Source organism: Strix uralensis, chromosome 12, assembly GCF_047716275.1.
Source record: "Strix uralensis isolate ZFMK-TIS-50842 chromosome 12, bStrUra1, whole genome shotgun sequence".
Lineage (NCBI taxonomy): Eukaryota > Metazoa > Chordata > Aves > Strigiformes > Strigidae > Strix > Strix uralensis.
Window position 1 is genome coordinate 2,567,422 of NC_133983.1, and position 13,677 is coordinate 2,581,098.

The 13,677-nt window shown below is 54.6% G+C and overlaps 2 protein-coding genes across 2 annotated transcripts; one reads left to right on the plus strand and one right to left on the minus strand.

Annotated features, from left to right (window-relative positions):
* Positions 1-67: 67 nt before the first annotated feature.
* On the plus strand, positions 68-2,107 carry LOC141948986 (C-signal-like). The gene is made up of 4 exons (XM_074882104.1): positions 68-94; positions 995-1,231; positions 1,528-1,638; positions 1,994-2,107. Exons 1-4 carry the CDS (start codon positions 68-70, stop codon positions 2,105-2,107), a joined length of 489 nt encoding a protein of 162 aa, XP_074738205.1.
* A 636-nt stretch (positions 2,108-2,743) lies between these two features.
* LOC141948650 (C-signal-like) lies at positions 2,744-5,115 on the minus strand. The gene is made up of 6 exons (XM_074881379.1): positions 4,863-5,115; positions 4,441-4,492; positions 4,063-4,250; positions 3,606-3,764; positions 3,251-3,370; positions 2,744-2,948 (listed from the first exon to the last, which is right to left on the minus strand). The coding sequence occupies exons 1-6, from the start codon at positions 5,007-5,009 to the stop codon at positions 2,835-2,837; spliced, it is 780 nt and encodes a 259-aa protein (XP_074737480.1). The 5' UTR covers positions 5,010-5,115; the 3' UTR covers positions 2,744-2,834.
* Positions 5,116-13,677: the final 8,562 nt, after the last annotated feature.

The following is a 13,677-nucleotide window of genomic DNA, read 5'->3' on the forward strand; positions in this document are numbered from 1 at the left end:
AGGAGCTACTGGCCAGTCTGGCCAGGAGAGGCTGTTGTGGGTGAGGAGGGAGGGAGCAGCATGTGAGATGGCTATGGGATACTCCACAGCTTGGGTGGGCTTCACAGCTTCACAAGATGGGCTTTCCACATCATACACACATAACACTGGAAACAGGCTGATCTCATTCCTCTTCCCTGGGTTCCCCGAACCACGTCATGCCTCAGATGTCCATGACCAGACATTCTCTGCCTTGCTCTTGCCTCTTCCAAGCCAGTGCCCATTCACTGATTGGCCCGTGAAAGACCTGTGGAGTGACACAAATCCAGCGTGGTGTACTGGTGGAAGGATGTGGACCTTCATGACCTGCCCATCACCACGCTGCTGGTCATGCACTCCATCCCCTGGCCTGCTGCTCAGCAACTGCCGCACCACTCCTGACATGCTGAGGCCATCGCGGATGTCAGGACCTCCACTTTCTGCTTTCCCACTTTGCAAATTAACTCATGTTATTGTGCCTCACATTTGTGGCTTTTCTCACGCTTGTTTGGGGAAGGATAAAAGTTTAGGGTTTAGCCTAAAAGCTTGAGTGAGCTTACCCAGCCTCAGGTGTGTCTGAAGGCTGTGTAGTCTCATCTGAGGGGCCAAGACCTTAAACTCCTCATCAGCACGACAAGTGTCAATTCCCGTGGCACGCTGCCGCCTGTGAATTCACTACATGCAGTGTCACCTCAGCTGGGTGGCCTCTCGCTCTCTCGATCAAGATAGACTGATGGGAACAAGGCCATGACCATGGGTGTCCTCTGCCCACCCAGAGGGGCAGGGAGGCAGCCCAGCCCCAGCATCTCCCACGCTTCGCTCCTCCCCAGCTGGAGCTCCTGCCCACCCCGCGCTGGCTGTGCCGGCTCACTCCTGCCCTGAGGCAGGGAAAGGCTGGAGCCTGGCCCCTCCTTGGGGCATCCTCCCCATCCCCTGCCCTTCTGCTGGGGGTGTCTGTCCAGCCGTTCGTCCACAGTCCGTGACAGAGGCCTCCAGGGCCCCTCAAGCCCGGGGCTTGTCATGTATTGATAAAGCCTCGGTGTCTTTGTGCCAGGAGTTTCTGCCGCTCCTGGAGAAGGCAGCGAAGGATGCGGGGAAGGAGGGGCTGAGCTGCAGCAGGGCCGCGGTCATCAACGTCTCCACCAAACTGGGCTCCATCGGGCTGTGCCTCGGCGTGCTGGAGGCCCCCATGTACCCGTACCGTGCCAGCAAGGTGAGGTGCCAGGGGAGGTGCTGGGGATGCTCTGCTGTGCACCGTGCCCAAGGAGGGGAGCCCATGGGCACCCCCTGCCCCAGGCCACCCACCCCCTGCCTGGCTCTCCCAAGCGGAAGCACGGACACTGAGACAGCAGCACCCGGGACTGAGCCTTTCAGGTGGGTTTGTGCCGATGCTTTAGCCCAGGGCCAAGCCCCATTGCCCACCTCCACAGCCATTTTCTGGCTGGGAAATGTCCCCCCTCCTGCCCACCCGTGCCCCGAGTCGTGCTGGCATGGCGGTGCCTCTTCCAGGCTGCCCAGAACATGGTGACGAGGTGCATGGCTGTGGAGCTCCAAGACAAGGGGATCTTGTGCACGGCCATCCATCCTGGCTGGGTGAAGACAGACATGGGAACGCAGAAGGTACTGGGCTGTGCAGGGGAGGGTCAGCAGGACCCCCGCTGTACCCCCAGCTCTCGGGGAGGGCAGGGGCACTTGGGGCAGGGGATGCTGTATGATGCTGTGGGCTGCCAGGACCATCTGCTGGGGTGGAGCAGGCAGGGAGCAGGCAGCAAGCTGCCAAGCGTGGGGGATTGCCAGCCCTGTTCCCCCCACCCAGCACAGAGAGCAGGGGGGTGGCAGTAAGGAAAAAATACCCGCAGGAGCACCAGGGGTGCTGCTCCCCAGGCTGTGCACCCTCTGCTCTGCCCAAGCCCGGCAGCTTTCCGTGCGGGTCGCAGCCCGCGGCAGTGATGCTGCGCCTTCTCCTTCTCTGCAGGCGCCGCTGACAGTGGAGCGCAGCGTGCGGGGCATCCTGGCTGTGCTGGCCAGCCTCTCGCAGGACACCTCCGGAGCCTTCCTTGACTGGGAAGGGAACAGCCTGCCCTGGTGACGGACAGACGGACGGCGCCTCTTGCCCCTGCCGCAGTCTCCCCCCGCTCGTCGGCTCGGCCCTCTGCGTCGTCACCCTGCTCGCCCCCAGCCCGCCCCGGGCTGCCAGGGAGAGAGGAAGGCCATGGGAAGCAGCTTCTGCCCCCTTCCCCACCCCACGCACGGCCCTGCAGTGCCCCTGTACCCCCCGCCTCTGTAAACACCGGGAGCTGATGCCTCTCTGCTCCGTCTCCACACTCCCAGCCTCAAACCTCCCGGCGGAGCCCGCCGCACGCTCCCTGTGCCCTGTGTCCGTCTGTCCTGCCTGCGACCAGACTTCCACCAACGGAGGGCAGAGGGCGGCTGGTCCCTGCCACCCCCAGCCCCTCGGGCACCCCAGGCTGAGCACAACCTTGGCAGGGGGGTTTCAGAAGATCTCTGGTGCCAGGAGAGGGGCTCTGCCCCGGCTCTGGTGCCTCCTGGAGGGCACGTCTCCAGAGGGCGGTCACGGTGCCACAGCACCCGCACGCTGTCACTTGTGGGGACCCCAGCGACAGCCGTGGGTTGGGTGGGTGGCTGCAGGCTCCACTACAGCCTGGGATGGGGAGTGGGGACACTGGGAAGGGGCCACCCCCACAAGCAGGCAGCGCGCAGCAGAGCCGGTGGCTCTCGGGCAGGGGTTTATTGAGGACGTGGGGCAGGTGGGAGCAGCGGCACAGGACCCGCTGGCAGGGGGCTCGGCCGGCGTCTCACCAGGGCACGACCTTCCCTTCCCAGTCCAGGAAGGTGCCGGTGTCCTTCTCAGAGAGGGAGGAGAGCACCTTCAGCATCCCTCCCACGCTGGCATCCACTGTCACAGGGGGCTGCGGGGCAGAGGGGGAGAGGCAGCTCGAGCCCAAGGCCTGGCTAAGGGCTGCCCTGGAGCAGCCGAGACAAGGAGCCGCTCGAGGGCAAGGGGAAAGCTGCCAGCCCTGGGCAGAGGGTCCAAGCAGGGAGCTGAGGGGACGGGGGCACCAGGCACCCAGGGCCAGGGCAGGGGGAGCTGCCCAGGCAGGGATGGGGCAGGCAGGGAGGTCATGGTCAGGGCTCAGGGCAGCAGCTCCCTCCCCTCCCATGGAAAATCAGCACAGGGGCTCTGAGGGACCCGCCATGGGGAAACTCCTACCGTGTCTCCGGCAGTGGCCCCCATGTCAGTTTGCACCCAGCCAGTGTGGAGAGCAACACAGAGGACGCCGTGCTGCCGGTAGCCCAGGGACTGGCACTTGGTCAGCATGTTCAGAGCAGCCTGTGAGGAGACAGGGCAGGGACGGCGGTGGGAGGGGAAGGGTGGCTGCAGGGGGACATGTGCAGACCCTACTGGGGGCCAGGCATGAAAATGTGCCATGAGAGGGATGCAGTGACTGATGGGACCTCAGCCACAGTGCAGAGAGTTGCAGGAACCAAGGGAGAAGACATTGGAGGGCTTGGGCAGTGGTTTGCTGAGAAGAGGAGGTTGGACCCATATTCAGCACAGCACATACCTTGCTGCAGCGGTATGAGACAACATGTAGCTGATCCCATAAATAGACTTCTTCAATGGAGCCCCCAGAGCTGGACATGTTGATGATGGCTGCCTTGCTGCAGCTCAACGCTGAGCTTGGGCTCCCTTGAGCAGCCTTCTTCAGCAAGGGCAGGAACGCCTGCAAGGAGAGGGAGAGGGCAGGGAGAGGAGAGGAGAGGAAATAGGGCCGTGCAGAGAGATGGCACAGGGGAGAAGACCAACTCCTTTCCAGCGGGCAACATTGACATCAGCACTGAACCATCCTCCCTCCTCTTCTCAATGACCCAGCCCACCAGGCTCCAGCCCCTGAGCTCAGCCTGAAGCTCCATCAGCTCTCACTCTCTGAGAGACAATTATGCACCAGAGGGGAGCCAGGACCCCGTCACACCAGCCCTTCGTGCCTCCCTGGAACAGCCCAGATCAGGCGAGGCTCTCACCTGGCCTAGCAGCAGGGGCCCAATCGTGTTGGTGGTGTAAACCTGGGTCATGTCCTCCAGTGTCTCGTTATCAAGTGAGTTCAGCTTTATAATTCCAGCGTTGTTGATGAGGAGGTTCAGTCCGGAGCCCCCCAGGTGCTCCCCAACTCTGGCTGCAGCTGCCTTGATGCAGGCGGGGTCAGTGACTTCTGCAGAGCCAACACAGGGCAGGTCAGCATCCCCATAGTGTCTTGGGGTCCTGTTTTCCCCCCCAGACATGTGCCCTCATGACTAGAGGTGGGCAGGAGGGATGGCAGTGCCTGGCGTCACCATGGCTCCATCCCACATTGTCACTCGCCAGAGGAAGCAGGGAGAAGGACCCCACCTTGGGGCACCTACCGAGCAGGATGATGACCAGGTTGGGGTGCTTGGAGGCCAAATTCTGTAACTCCTGCAAGAGAGGGGACCATGTGGGCATGGCGAGGCAGGAGGGGCTGCGCAGAAGCTCAGCCTTTCCCAGGCAAAGCTCGTGTTGCTCTGACTCCGTCCCTGCACCACCTCACACCCAGCACCCTGCTCCGGCTGCCCCGCTCCCGATGGATGGGGCTCCGTGCCTCCCGCACACACCATGTGCCACTGTCCCCTCCACACATCCCACTCATGGCTGGTCCCACAGCCGTCCCAGCCCGGCTGCCCTGTGCCGCGGGTGTCCGGCTGCAGCTCGAGCCCTTTGCAAACCCCCGCCCTGCTCCAACCTGCTGCCCTGACACCGAGCGCTCCCGTCCCCCAGCACAACCCACTGCGTCCCAGCCCAGCCTCACCTGCGCTCGCTGTCCCTTGGGGTCCCGACAACCCGCAAAAACCCACTTGGGTGGATTTGGCATCCCCAGAAAATGCCGGACAAGCCCCAGGCCGATTCCCCGGTTGGCCCCAGTCACCAGGACGGAGTGGATGCGAAGCTCTCCCATGTTGCTTCTCCTCTCTCTGCTCCAGCTGGCTTTGTTCACTCAAATCCCTAATGCTTCCTTATGGGATGTTCCACGGCCATCCCTCCTACTCAGGCTTGCACAAACACTTGACTCCAGGTACAACCTCTCCAGCTCTTTGGCCTCTAGGAGATAGATCCTGGCTGGCAGCCAGCCCTCCTTACCAAAGGGCAAAAATCACTTGGCTTTTTCAGGCAAACTCAGATGACCTTAGGAAACCTGGCCCCATCATCCAGGAGCTACTGGCCAGTCTGGCCAGGAGAGGCTGTTGTGGGTGAGGAGGGAGGGAGCAGCATGTGAGATGGCTATGGGATACTCCACAGCTTGGGTGGGCTTTACAGCTTCAAAAACATCCTGTGGGCTAGAGAGGCTTTCCACATCACACGAGGCGTGCCTCAGATGTCCATGATCAGACATTCTCTACCTTGCTCATTCTCTGATTGTCCCATGAAAGACCCGTGGATTGGGGCAAATCCAGCGTGGTGTACTGGCTGAGGGATGTGGGCCTGCATGACCTGCACATCACCATGGTCTTCATCACACGCTCCATCCCTTGGGGTGCAATCCTAAATTGAGCTGTCCCTCTGCCCAGAGCCACAGAGGTCTCAGGTGCCTGGGACATTCTCCTGCAAAGAGAAATGCGTTGGTCAAAGCCCAGAGGCACGGGGCACTGACAGTTCTGTTCTATCACCAGTGAAGCCCAGTGTTGCCCAGTACCTCAAGTGAGGCATTACAGATTTGCAGGGCTGGGACTGGTGTGCATGCACATCACGTGTTCCTGCTCCACTGCAAGTGAAGACATATCCCCAGAAACCTCTTCCCAAACCCTTGCTTTCAAGCACTGTGTCCCAGAGCTGCTGCACAGGCTGCTGGGCCGCAATGACACTGCTGTGTCACCTTCTGCCCCAGGGTGTCTTGGCAGTAGCATTAACCAGAGCCTCTTGCTTCCAGCTGCAGGGGCCCATTGAGCCCTTGTGACCTAGCAGCTGCTGCTTTCCTCCTCCCCACTCCTTTTGGTATTATGGGGCTCTGCTGGCGGACACCACGAGGCAGGCATGTCCTCCCCACAGACGTGGCACAATCCTGCTCAGGGCACCATCCCCAATCCCGGTCAGGGGGCACACAGCTTGGGACTGTGGTAAGGATGCCCATTCGATGGCCCAGCTCTGCCATCCTCTCATTCCTACACTTGCCTCTGACTTGGTTCTGCTCTGAGCTCATACTGCTGCTGCGCTCACCTTCCCCCCAAACAAAACTACTTTAAAGTACAGATATGCTAAGGTTTGGTCCCGGGGAGCCCTCTGCACCTCAGGCCAGTTGCGTGGTCACCACGGTGCCACCAAAACAGGCAGTCCTGCCCTGCCTCACTCACCTCCTCATGTCGTATTTGGGCAGCTGACTCGAGGGCCAGTCATGGACCCGACCATGCTCTGGCTCCTCTAGTTGCAATGGAGGGGAGGATGCTGCCACCAGCCTCTCCCAAAGAAGGGATGAAGCCCCATTACAGTGACAGCATCCACTGTGCCTCTTCTGTGTCTGGCGTGGCATGGTCCAGCTGCACGAAGGACGGAACCTTCCATCCCACCATGCCTTCCCTAGGCTGTCCCCCAGGCTGCGGCTCACAGAATCATCAAGGTTGGAAAAGCCCTTGAAGCTGCTCCAGTCCAACCATGAACCTCACCCTGACCATTCCCAACTCCACCAGATCCCTCAGTGCTGGGTCAACCCGACTCTTCAACCCCTCCAGGGATGGGGACTCCCCCCCTGCCCTGGGCAGCCCATTCCAACGCCCAACAGCCCCTTCTGCAAAGAAATCCTTCCTAAGAGCCAGTCTGACCCTGCCCTGGCGCAGCTTGAGGCCATTCCCTCTTGTCCTGGCGCTTGTTCCTTGGGTCAGGAGACTCCTCCCCCCTCTCTGCACCCTCCTTTCAGGGAGTTGTAGAGGGCGATGAGGTCTCCCCTCAGCCTCCTCTTCTCCAGACTAAACCCCCCCAGTTCCCTCAGCCGCTCCCCATCAGACCTGTGCTCCAGACCCTGCACCAGCTTCGTTGCCCTTCTCTGGACACGCTCGAGTCATTCAATGGCCTTTTTGTAGTGAGGGGCCCAAAACTGAACCCACTCATCAAGGTGTGGCCTCACCAGTGCCGAGCACAGGGGTAAGATCCCTTCCCTGTCCCTGCTGGCCACGCTATTGCTGATACAAGCCAGGATGCCATTGACCTTCTTGGCTTGGGCAGTCCCAGTACACATCAATCCAGCACAGAGGGACTGGTGAGTGGTGTTCATCAAATCACCACAGAGCACATCTAGATCAGGCCTTTGTGGAATATTCTCATCAACAGCAATCAGTTCTTTCCCAGATATGTTAAAAACTAATTGAATGGACATGAAGCATATTCCTTTTTCAAACGGCATATTTACCAAATAGCAGTGTTTTAAGGATGTTTTTTACAAGGAGAGACATTCCACAGGTGGAAACTTCTCTGATTTGTTTTTGCTAGGCTCCTAACACAGAAATTTGCAGTTTCTGCAGTGGTGGTGTTGAAATATCATCACCATGTACTTGTTTGAGAGAGAACTGAATTTTGCACAACCCATCACAGCATCTCAGCGTAAGATACTAAATCCCTTTGATATTCCTGCTCTGCCAGACGGATCTGGCACGTACATCTCTCTCCAGCTCTAAGGGGTTTTGTAGTTCCCCCTGTACCCCAGGACACGCAGGTTGGCAACAGCCTCAGCCTTCCTCTGCTGCTGTAGCAAGCTTTGTCAGCAGCTGTTCATTTGCTTTCACATCCTCAGAGTAAAATTTACCATTTTGTTTGCTTAGTGTAAATCCTGAGATAAAGCCCAGAGCACGTGACAGAAATGCACACAAACACATGGTGCTTTCTGGCATGGCAAATGAAAAAAAATCTTTGTGGGCAGGTGATAGCCAGTGTTTCCCCTTCTGGTTCCTGTGGAAAATGTTCCCTGCTAATGTATTTGTTTAGTTCCTCTGTTGTTATTCATGAGACTTTGCGTACAGGTACAATATCAGCATGTTGAGCACTCACACATTTCAGTTATTTGGACAACCTCATGGCAACCAAGACTGTGGTTTTACCCTTCTCCCTTCTAGTACCTGTAGCTTTTCTTCCATGGCAATGTCCCTTTTTGTGGTTCCGCAGTACGTTCTGCACCAGCATCCCATGAAGTGCTCTTGTTTTGATGGCCACCTAGTGCTGTGTTGTCCAGCTTCTAGGTGAAATATTCCTCCGCGGGAACACAGCAGCAGCAATTGGCTCTTTCCCTCCTGGGCATCTGCAGTTGTACTTGGGAGTTGATCTTCCCTCTTCCTCCTTCCTCAGCCCTGCCAAGTCTCAGCCTCTCCTGAAGCTCTACCCATTTCATTTTTTTCCATTTTCTTTCCTGAGGCCAACCAGACCTTCTTCTGCTTTTCTGATTCTCCATATTGGGTTGAGAGACTCATTTTGCCTTGTGAGTTCCTACCACTGATCAACAGTGCAAAGCTCTGGGTCTCCCAGCTGTCTCAGACTGATCTCTCACTGAAAATTCTCCCCACCTCAGCACACCTCCCAGATTGCAGGACTGGCTTTCAGGCTCTGATAAGATCATTTCAACAGCCTTTTCTATATTTTTACTTTTTATTGACCACAGACCACAACTATACTTGTTGATATATGCTATTTGCATGAGAGCTCTGCTCCTCCAGACAGACTTCCATGGTTTTCCTCTTCTAGGTGAAGGATGAGGCCATCACTCACAGCCTGCTGGAAACTTCCACAGTGCCTCAGAACCAGACAGCATCAGAAACAAAAAATTAACCTTTTAAATCTCCTATTTTTGAAGTGCCACCACATTTTTGTAGCCTTCCACTGGTTTGGATTGGTAACTTTATAACGTTGACTTTGCTCTGGGGCCCCATGCTGCATTGTGGATCATTAAAGTTTAAAGTTGATCGTTAGAGTTTAAACAAGCACTGCTTCTCCAGGAGTCAGAGTCCAACCTGGCACAAAGAGGCGGAGGAGGAAGCAACCAGCCTTGCCTGACTCACAACCCAGCCTCTTCACAAGTGCTGCTGCTGTCCCTAAGCCTCTGGAAGGGACCTCAGACCAGCTCCTAAGACAAGGGATTCAGATGGTTCTTTTGCTCTGAAACGTTCTTGCATGGTCTAAACCTTAAGCTGAGCATTAAGGTCCTTCTGTACACGTCTCTCCCCTAACCCCTCAGACATTCGCATGTGGGTGCTTTCCATCTCACCACACTAGGAGGACTCAGAGCCAGTTTTCCAAGACGCAGTCACACGTCCTCCACTGTCAGCTGCTGAAAGCTCAGGTGTGCTCCCACTCACCTAGATGTTTGCACAAAGGGCAAGGATGGTGCTGCTTGCAGAAGTATTGAGAAATATGCTTTTCTTTGTTTAACGAGGGGAGTGGGTGTGTGGCACAATTATCTTTAGTACATTTAATCCACTGTATAAGTAAGATAAAACTCAATACTATTTATCAAGTCCATTTGCTCCACGATGTATTCAGGGCTGATCTGGGCCATGTTATCACTTGCTGAAGAATCACTAGATAGTGATGAATGAACTGATAATCAGGGGGGGTGAGACCTACCCAGCCCTGTAACTGTTTGAAGCTGGGCAGGTCATGTTCACCCTCCATGACTAATTTTCTTTTTGGCTGGAGAAGACTAGTGACACCCCATTGTGAAGGGATCCTGCAGGAACTGAGGGTGAGAGCCTGAGCTTAAATGTAGCTCCCAAGCGAAGTGAAGAGGTCCCAAGTAAGGTTTCTCATGGTCTTTTTTCGTAGCTTTGCTATTTTCCCGGCAGACTGATCCAGGTTACACCTGCATTACATCAGAGCTGGCCTCGAGCCCAGGAACCCAAATGGCTGGCAGCAGAGAAAGCAGATGCAAAGCACTCAGGACCCTGGCACAACAAATGGTGTCTTAATGTGAGAAGAAACCAATGCTGAGGCAGGTTTCCAAGCAGCCTCTGCCCAGGGCAGAGGACAGCTACAGCAAGTGCTGGGTTTCTTAAGATCCAGATGAATCTGTGGGGAACCATATCCCACTTGTGGCTACCTCAGGCACGGAGTAAAGGCATTTTTCCTTTTCCAAGCTTATAGTGTGTTATCTGGTCCAGACTCCAGAGAATCCCACCAAAGCCCCTGAGCCTGTGGTTTCCTCTAAGCAAAGCATTTCTGAAGACCTCAAACCAGTTCATCTGAACTGTCAATCATGGAGGCTTAGATGGAAGCTGGGCTGGATGATCAGTGCTGGCAGGAGTCGAACACAATGCCAAGAGAGGCACAAAGCGCAGAAAACACCGTCACTCCCCGCATCCATGCACCAGACCCAGGGACAAGTTGGTAGAGCAGGATGGGGGGACTCTACTTGTGGGAGAGAGCACAGAGGAGCCAGTTTTCCTTCAGTGCTGCTGGACTTGGGCAAGGTGAAGTGGCACAGCCACCTCATCCCCATCACTGCTGAGCTGGTGGTGGAGGCCTGCTCAAGCCCCACTGCACTGCTGATCAGGCAGTGGGAGGAGAGGGGGAGGACAACCAACCAAGCCTTTTGTTTCCCCTTCCAACCTAACAGCTTAAAAAATGTTGGCTAATATACTTTTCATAGTCCAAGAACAGACAGAACACAACCGATTTGTACTGCGTGTCTGAGCCTGTGAGCTTGATTCAGTTGCCCAAAGACAGACACTGTCTCAATGACCATGGAATTCTTGTAAGGTACTGGACTGTACTGGCCCTGTTTTAGGACTGTTAGGAAAGGTACATGGAGAAGGCATGGAGACAGAGGCTTCCCTGCAAAGCCTCTGTCTATTAGCATCTAATGCTAAGAGATGTGCAACAGGCTCCAGCTAGGTCACTGCTCACTGGTTTTGCAGGAATTGACTTCTCATTGCAAGGAAAAAAAAACAAAATCAAAGGTGGTTTGGGTGCTGTCAACTCTGCAGAGGCCACACAGCCACGTTCCCTGTGGGACTCCCCCCACGCAGCATGAGAAGTCTCCTGGACACAACCACCATCAGGCCTAACGCCCAGAGATGAGTGGTATCGAGGATAATGGAGAGCCCACTGCAACTGCAGAGCCTTGAATCTCTGCAGAGACCTCAGCAAAGGGGATTTTTTTCCCCAGTAAATCTTTCCCAGAGGAGGATTTTAAATGCTCAGACTCTCCACACAACCTCACTTAGACCACAGTGTTTGGACCCGGTGTCAGCTAGGGCCCTCAAACTGGGTTCAGAAGCATTTTTCTGGGGATATTCCTCTCATGAGAGCAGCCAGAAGACCTCAGTTACCTGGGTGCAGCAGTGCTGGCAGCACTGACAGTTGACCATGGGGACAGAGCCGCGTTGTCAGGGCCCATGGGGACACCACAGATCCCCACTGGCCTCTTTCCTACCACCCTCTGGGGACAGTTGGCTGGGTTATCCTTCCTGCTTCAGCACGATGCCCTGAAGAAGGACCTCAGAACCACCAAGAAGGACAAATTTGCTAACAGGGATGCTTGAGAAGGGGCTCTCATACATGACATAGAGATATGCCCCATCTCAGAAGCACTAAGGCACAGGCGAAATGACCAGTTTGCGAGTGGCTTGGCTTGACATCCATGTGTTGGAGTGAGAAGAAGAGGCAGAGCTAAAAAGAGCACTGATGGGTGCAACGGTGCTGGGAAAAAACCCCAACAACTTCTTTCCAGCCCCTCTTCTTTGTTAAAGCCAAAATATATGACCTTCCTCCTAAAACTGTGTTACCTACAAGTCCCCAGCAGCTGCTCCATGATGAGACCCCAACCTCTCAACTGGCAGGACCTGAACGTTTGACTGGCACCCTAAGAAACCAATATAAGGCACAGAAAAAATTCTTAAGCCTGCAGTGAGACTTGCTTCTCCATAGGGAACATCTCAACTTCACATCATGTTTCTGAGGGATGCGGCAGGACAGGACATTAGCTGTAAGGGTCAGGCAGACCACAGCAGGGGCTGCTGCACGGAGACAGCTCTCACAGCGGGCAGTGGGGCGTCTGTGGAGAGAGCAAAGCTGTGTCCACAGGACACTAGTGCTCACCAAGCTTAGGTAGGGGCTGAGGGCAGCGTGGCAGCAAACAGGCAGAGCACGCTCGTATTTATACACTCAAGCACTCCAAAATTCAATAATGTCAGAATGAGGCTTTACCAGGCAGCAGGAAGTCAGCAAGGCCTGTTGTAGAGAAACAAAAACACTTGTGTAACTTTTTTGTTTTTTTTTTTTTTTTTACATTTGTCTTTATTACCTTTTGGAAGCCTCATTTAACTAACAAGATTTTCAAAAACTTGATAATCCCCTATTTAGTGCATGGGGAACTGAAGCATAAAAGTGGGTCAAGCAGTGTCCATATTGGGAAGTATCCAATTACAGATGCTTAGAGCTTGTCTTTTTTCACAGTTCACATTTATATTCAGAACAGGTTCCTACTGACTTCAGCTGCGGCTGCACATTAACTGTTTCTGTACAGCAGACCACAGGGAATCCCCATTTCCAGGGCTCTTTGAAGCAAGCACCTAGGAAGAGTTAGTTAACGTAATTTGCCTGCAGTGTGCAAGATCTGCGTGGAATAGGCAGCCAAAACCCCATTTCTCAGTGTGGTTCACCGTGACTGTTTGTACCTTCCCGTCCTCATTTGCTACATATCTGCAAATCTTTGCAACAGATGGAGCAGCACTTCTGGTGACAAGTCACCCAACTGATGGCCTGAGCACAGAACGAGGCAGGAAGAGAACGGGACCTTTAATTGAAATATATGCTATAAGGAGGGTTTCTGCTTTTTAGTGTTGATTAGTATAATCAAAGATTTATTCCTAGTAAATTCCAATTTCTGTATCGATGTTCAAAATGTTCGCAAAGCATTTCTACAGCCCAAGGCAAACTGGGGAGCAGAGGCTCAGCCATGTAGTTGAACTGCAGTGGAGCAGGATAAAGTTAGCACAAATCACCTGATGCTCTCACCAGATCGACATCATTATTTATTCTCTGATTTATTTATTGGTATCGATGTTTTGTCTAGTGTTTGTCAAACAAGGATGAAAATAAGCAACAGAAACAACAATGCTTATATCAATCAGAGTTGCTCAGTCACTATTGAGCTCCTGGTTGTGCGCTCACCATAATGAGATTTTAATGTTGTTTGTGCATCTGGTTTCCCATATAATAGCTGCAAATAAAACGTCAGCATCCACCTCCAGAGCTGGTACGTGCAGGTCCCCTCCAGACACAGTCCTCCAGGTGACACTGATGGTCTCTTTTCTGTTTTCGTTTTCCCCTCATGCCCTATTTTCCCATCCTGAGATGCCACCAAACCTTTTTCTTGCTTTATGCCTTTCCACGCCTTTGGTTCAGCTGTTGAACCAGGTACCTGACACCCATCAACAAAAATCCTCCCAAATACCTGCATCCCCACGCTGCAGCCTACTCACCCAATTTCCAGCATCTGACTGTCGTGGATTTGGCATCTCCCTGATAGATTGGATCAATGCTGGGATTTTGGGGGTCCCCCCCAAGTCTAGGGGAAACATCACATTGCTGTGCCAAAGGTGCTGAAGACCCCACCCCAGAAATGCTGTAAGCCCTCTCCCCTGCATCCCAGC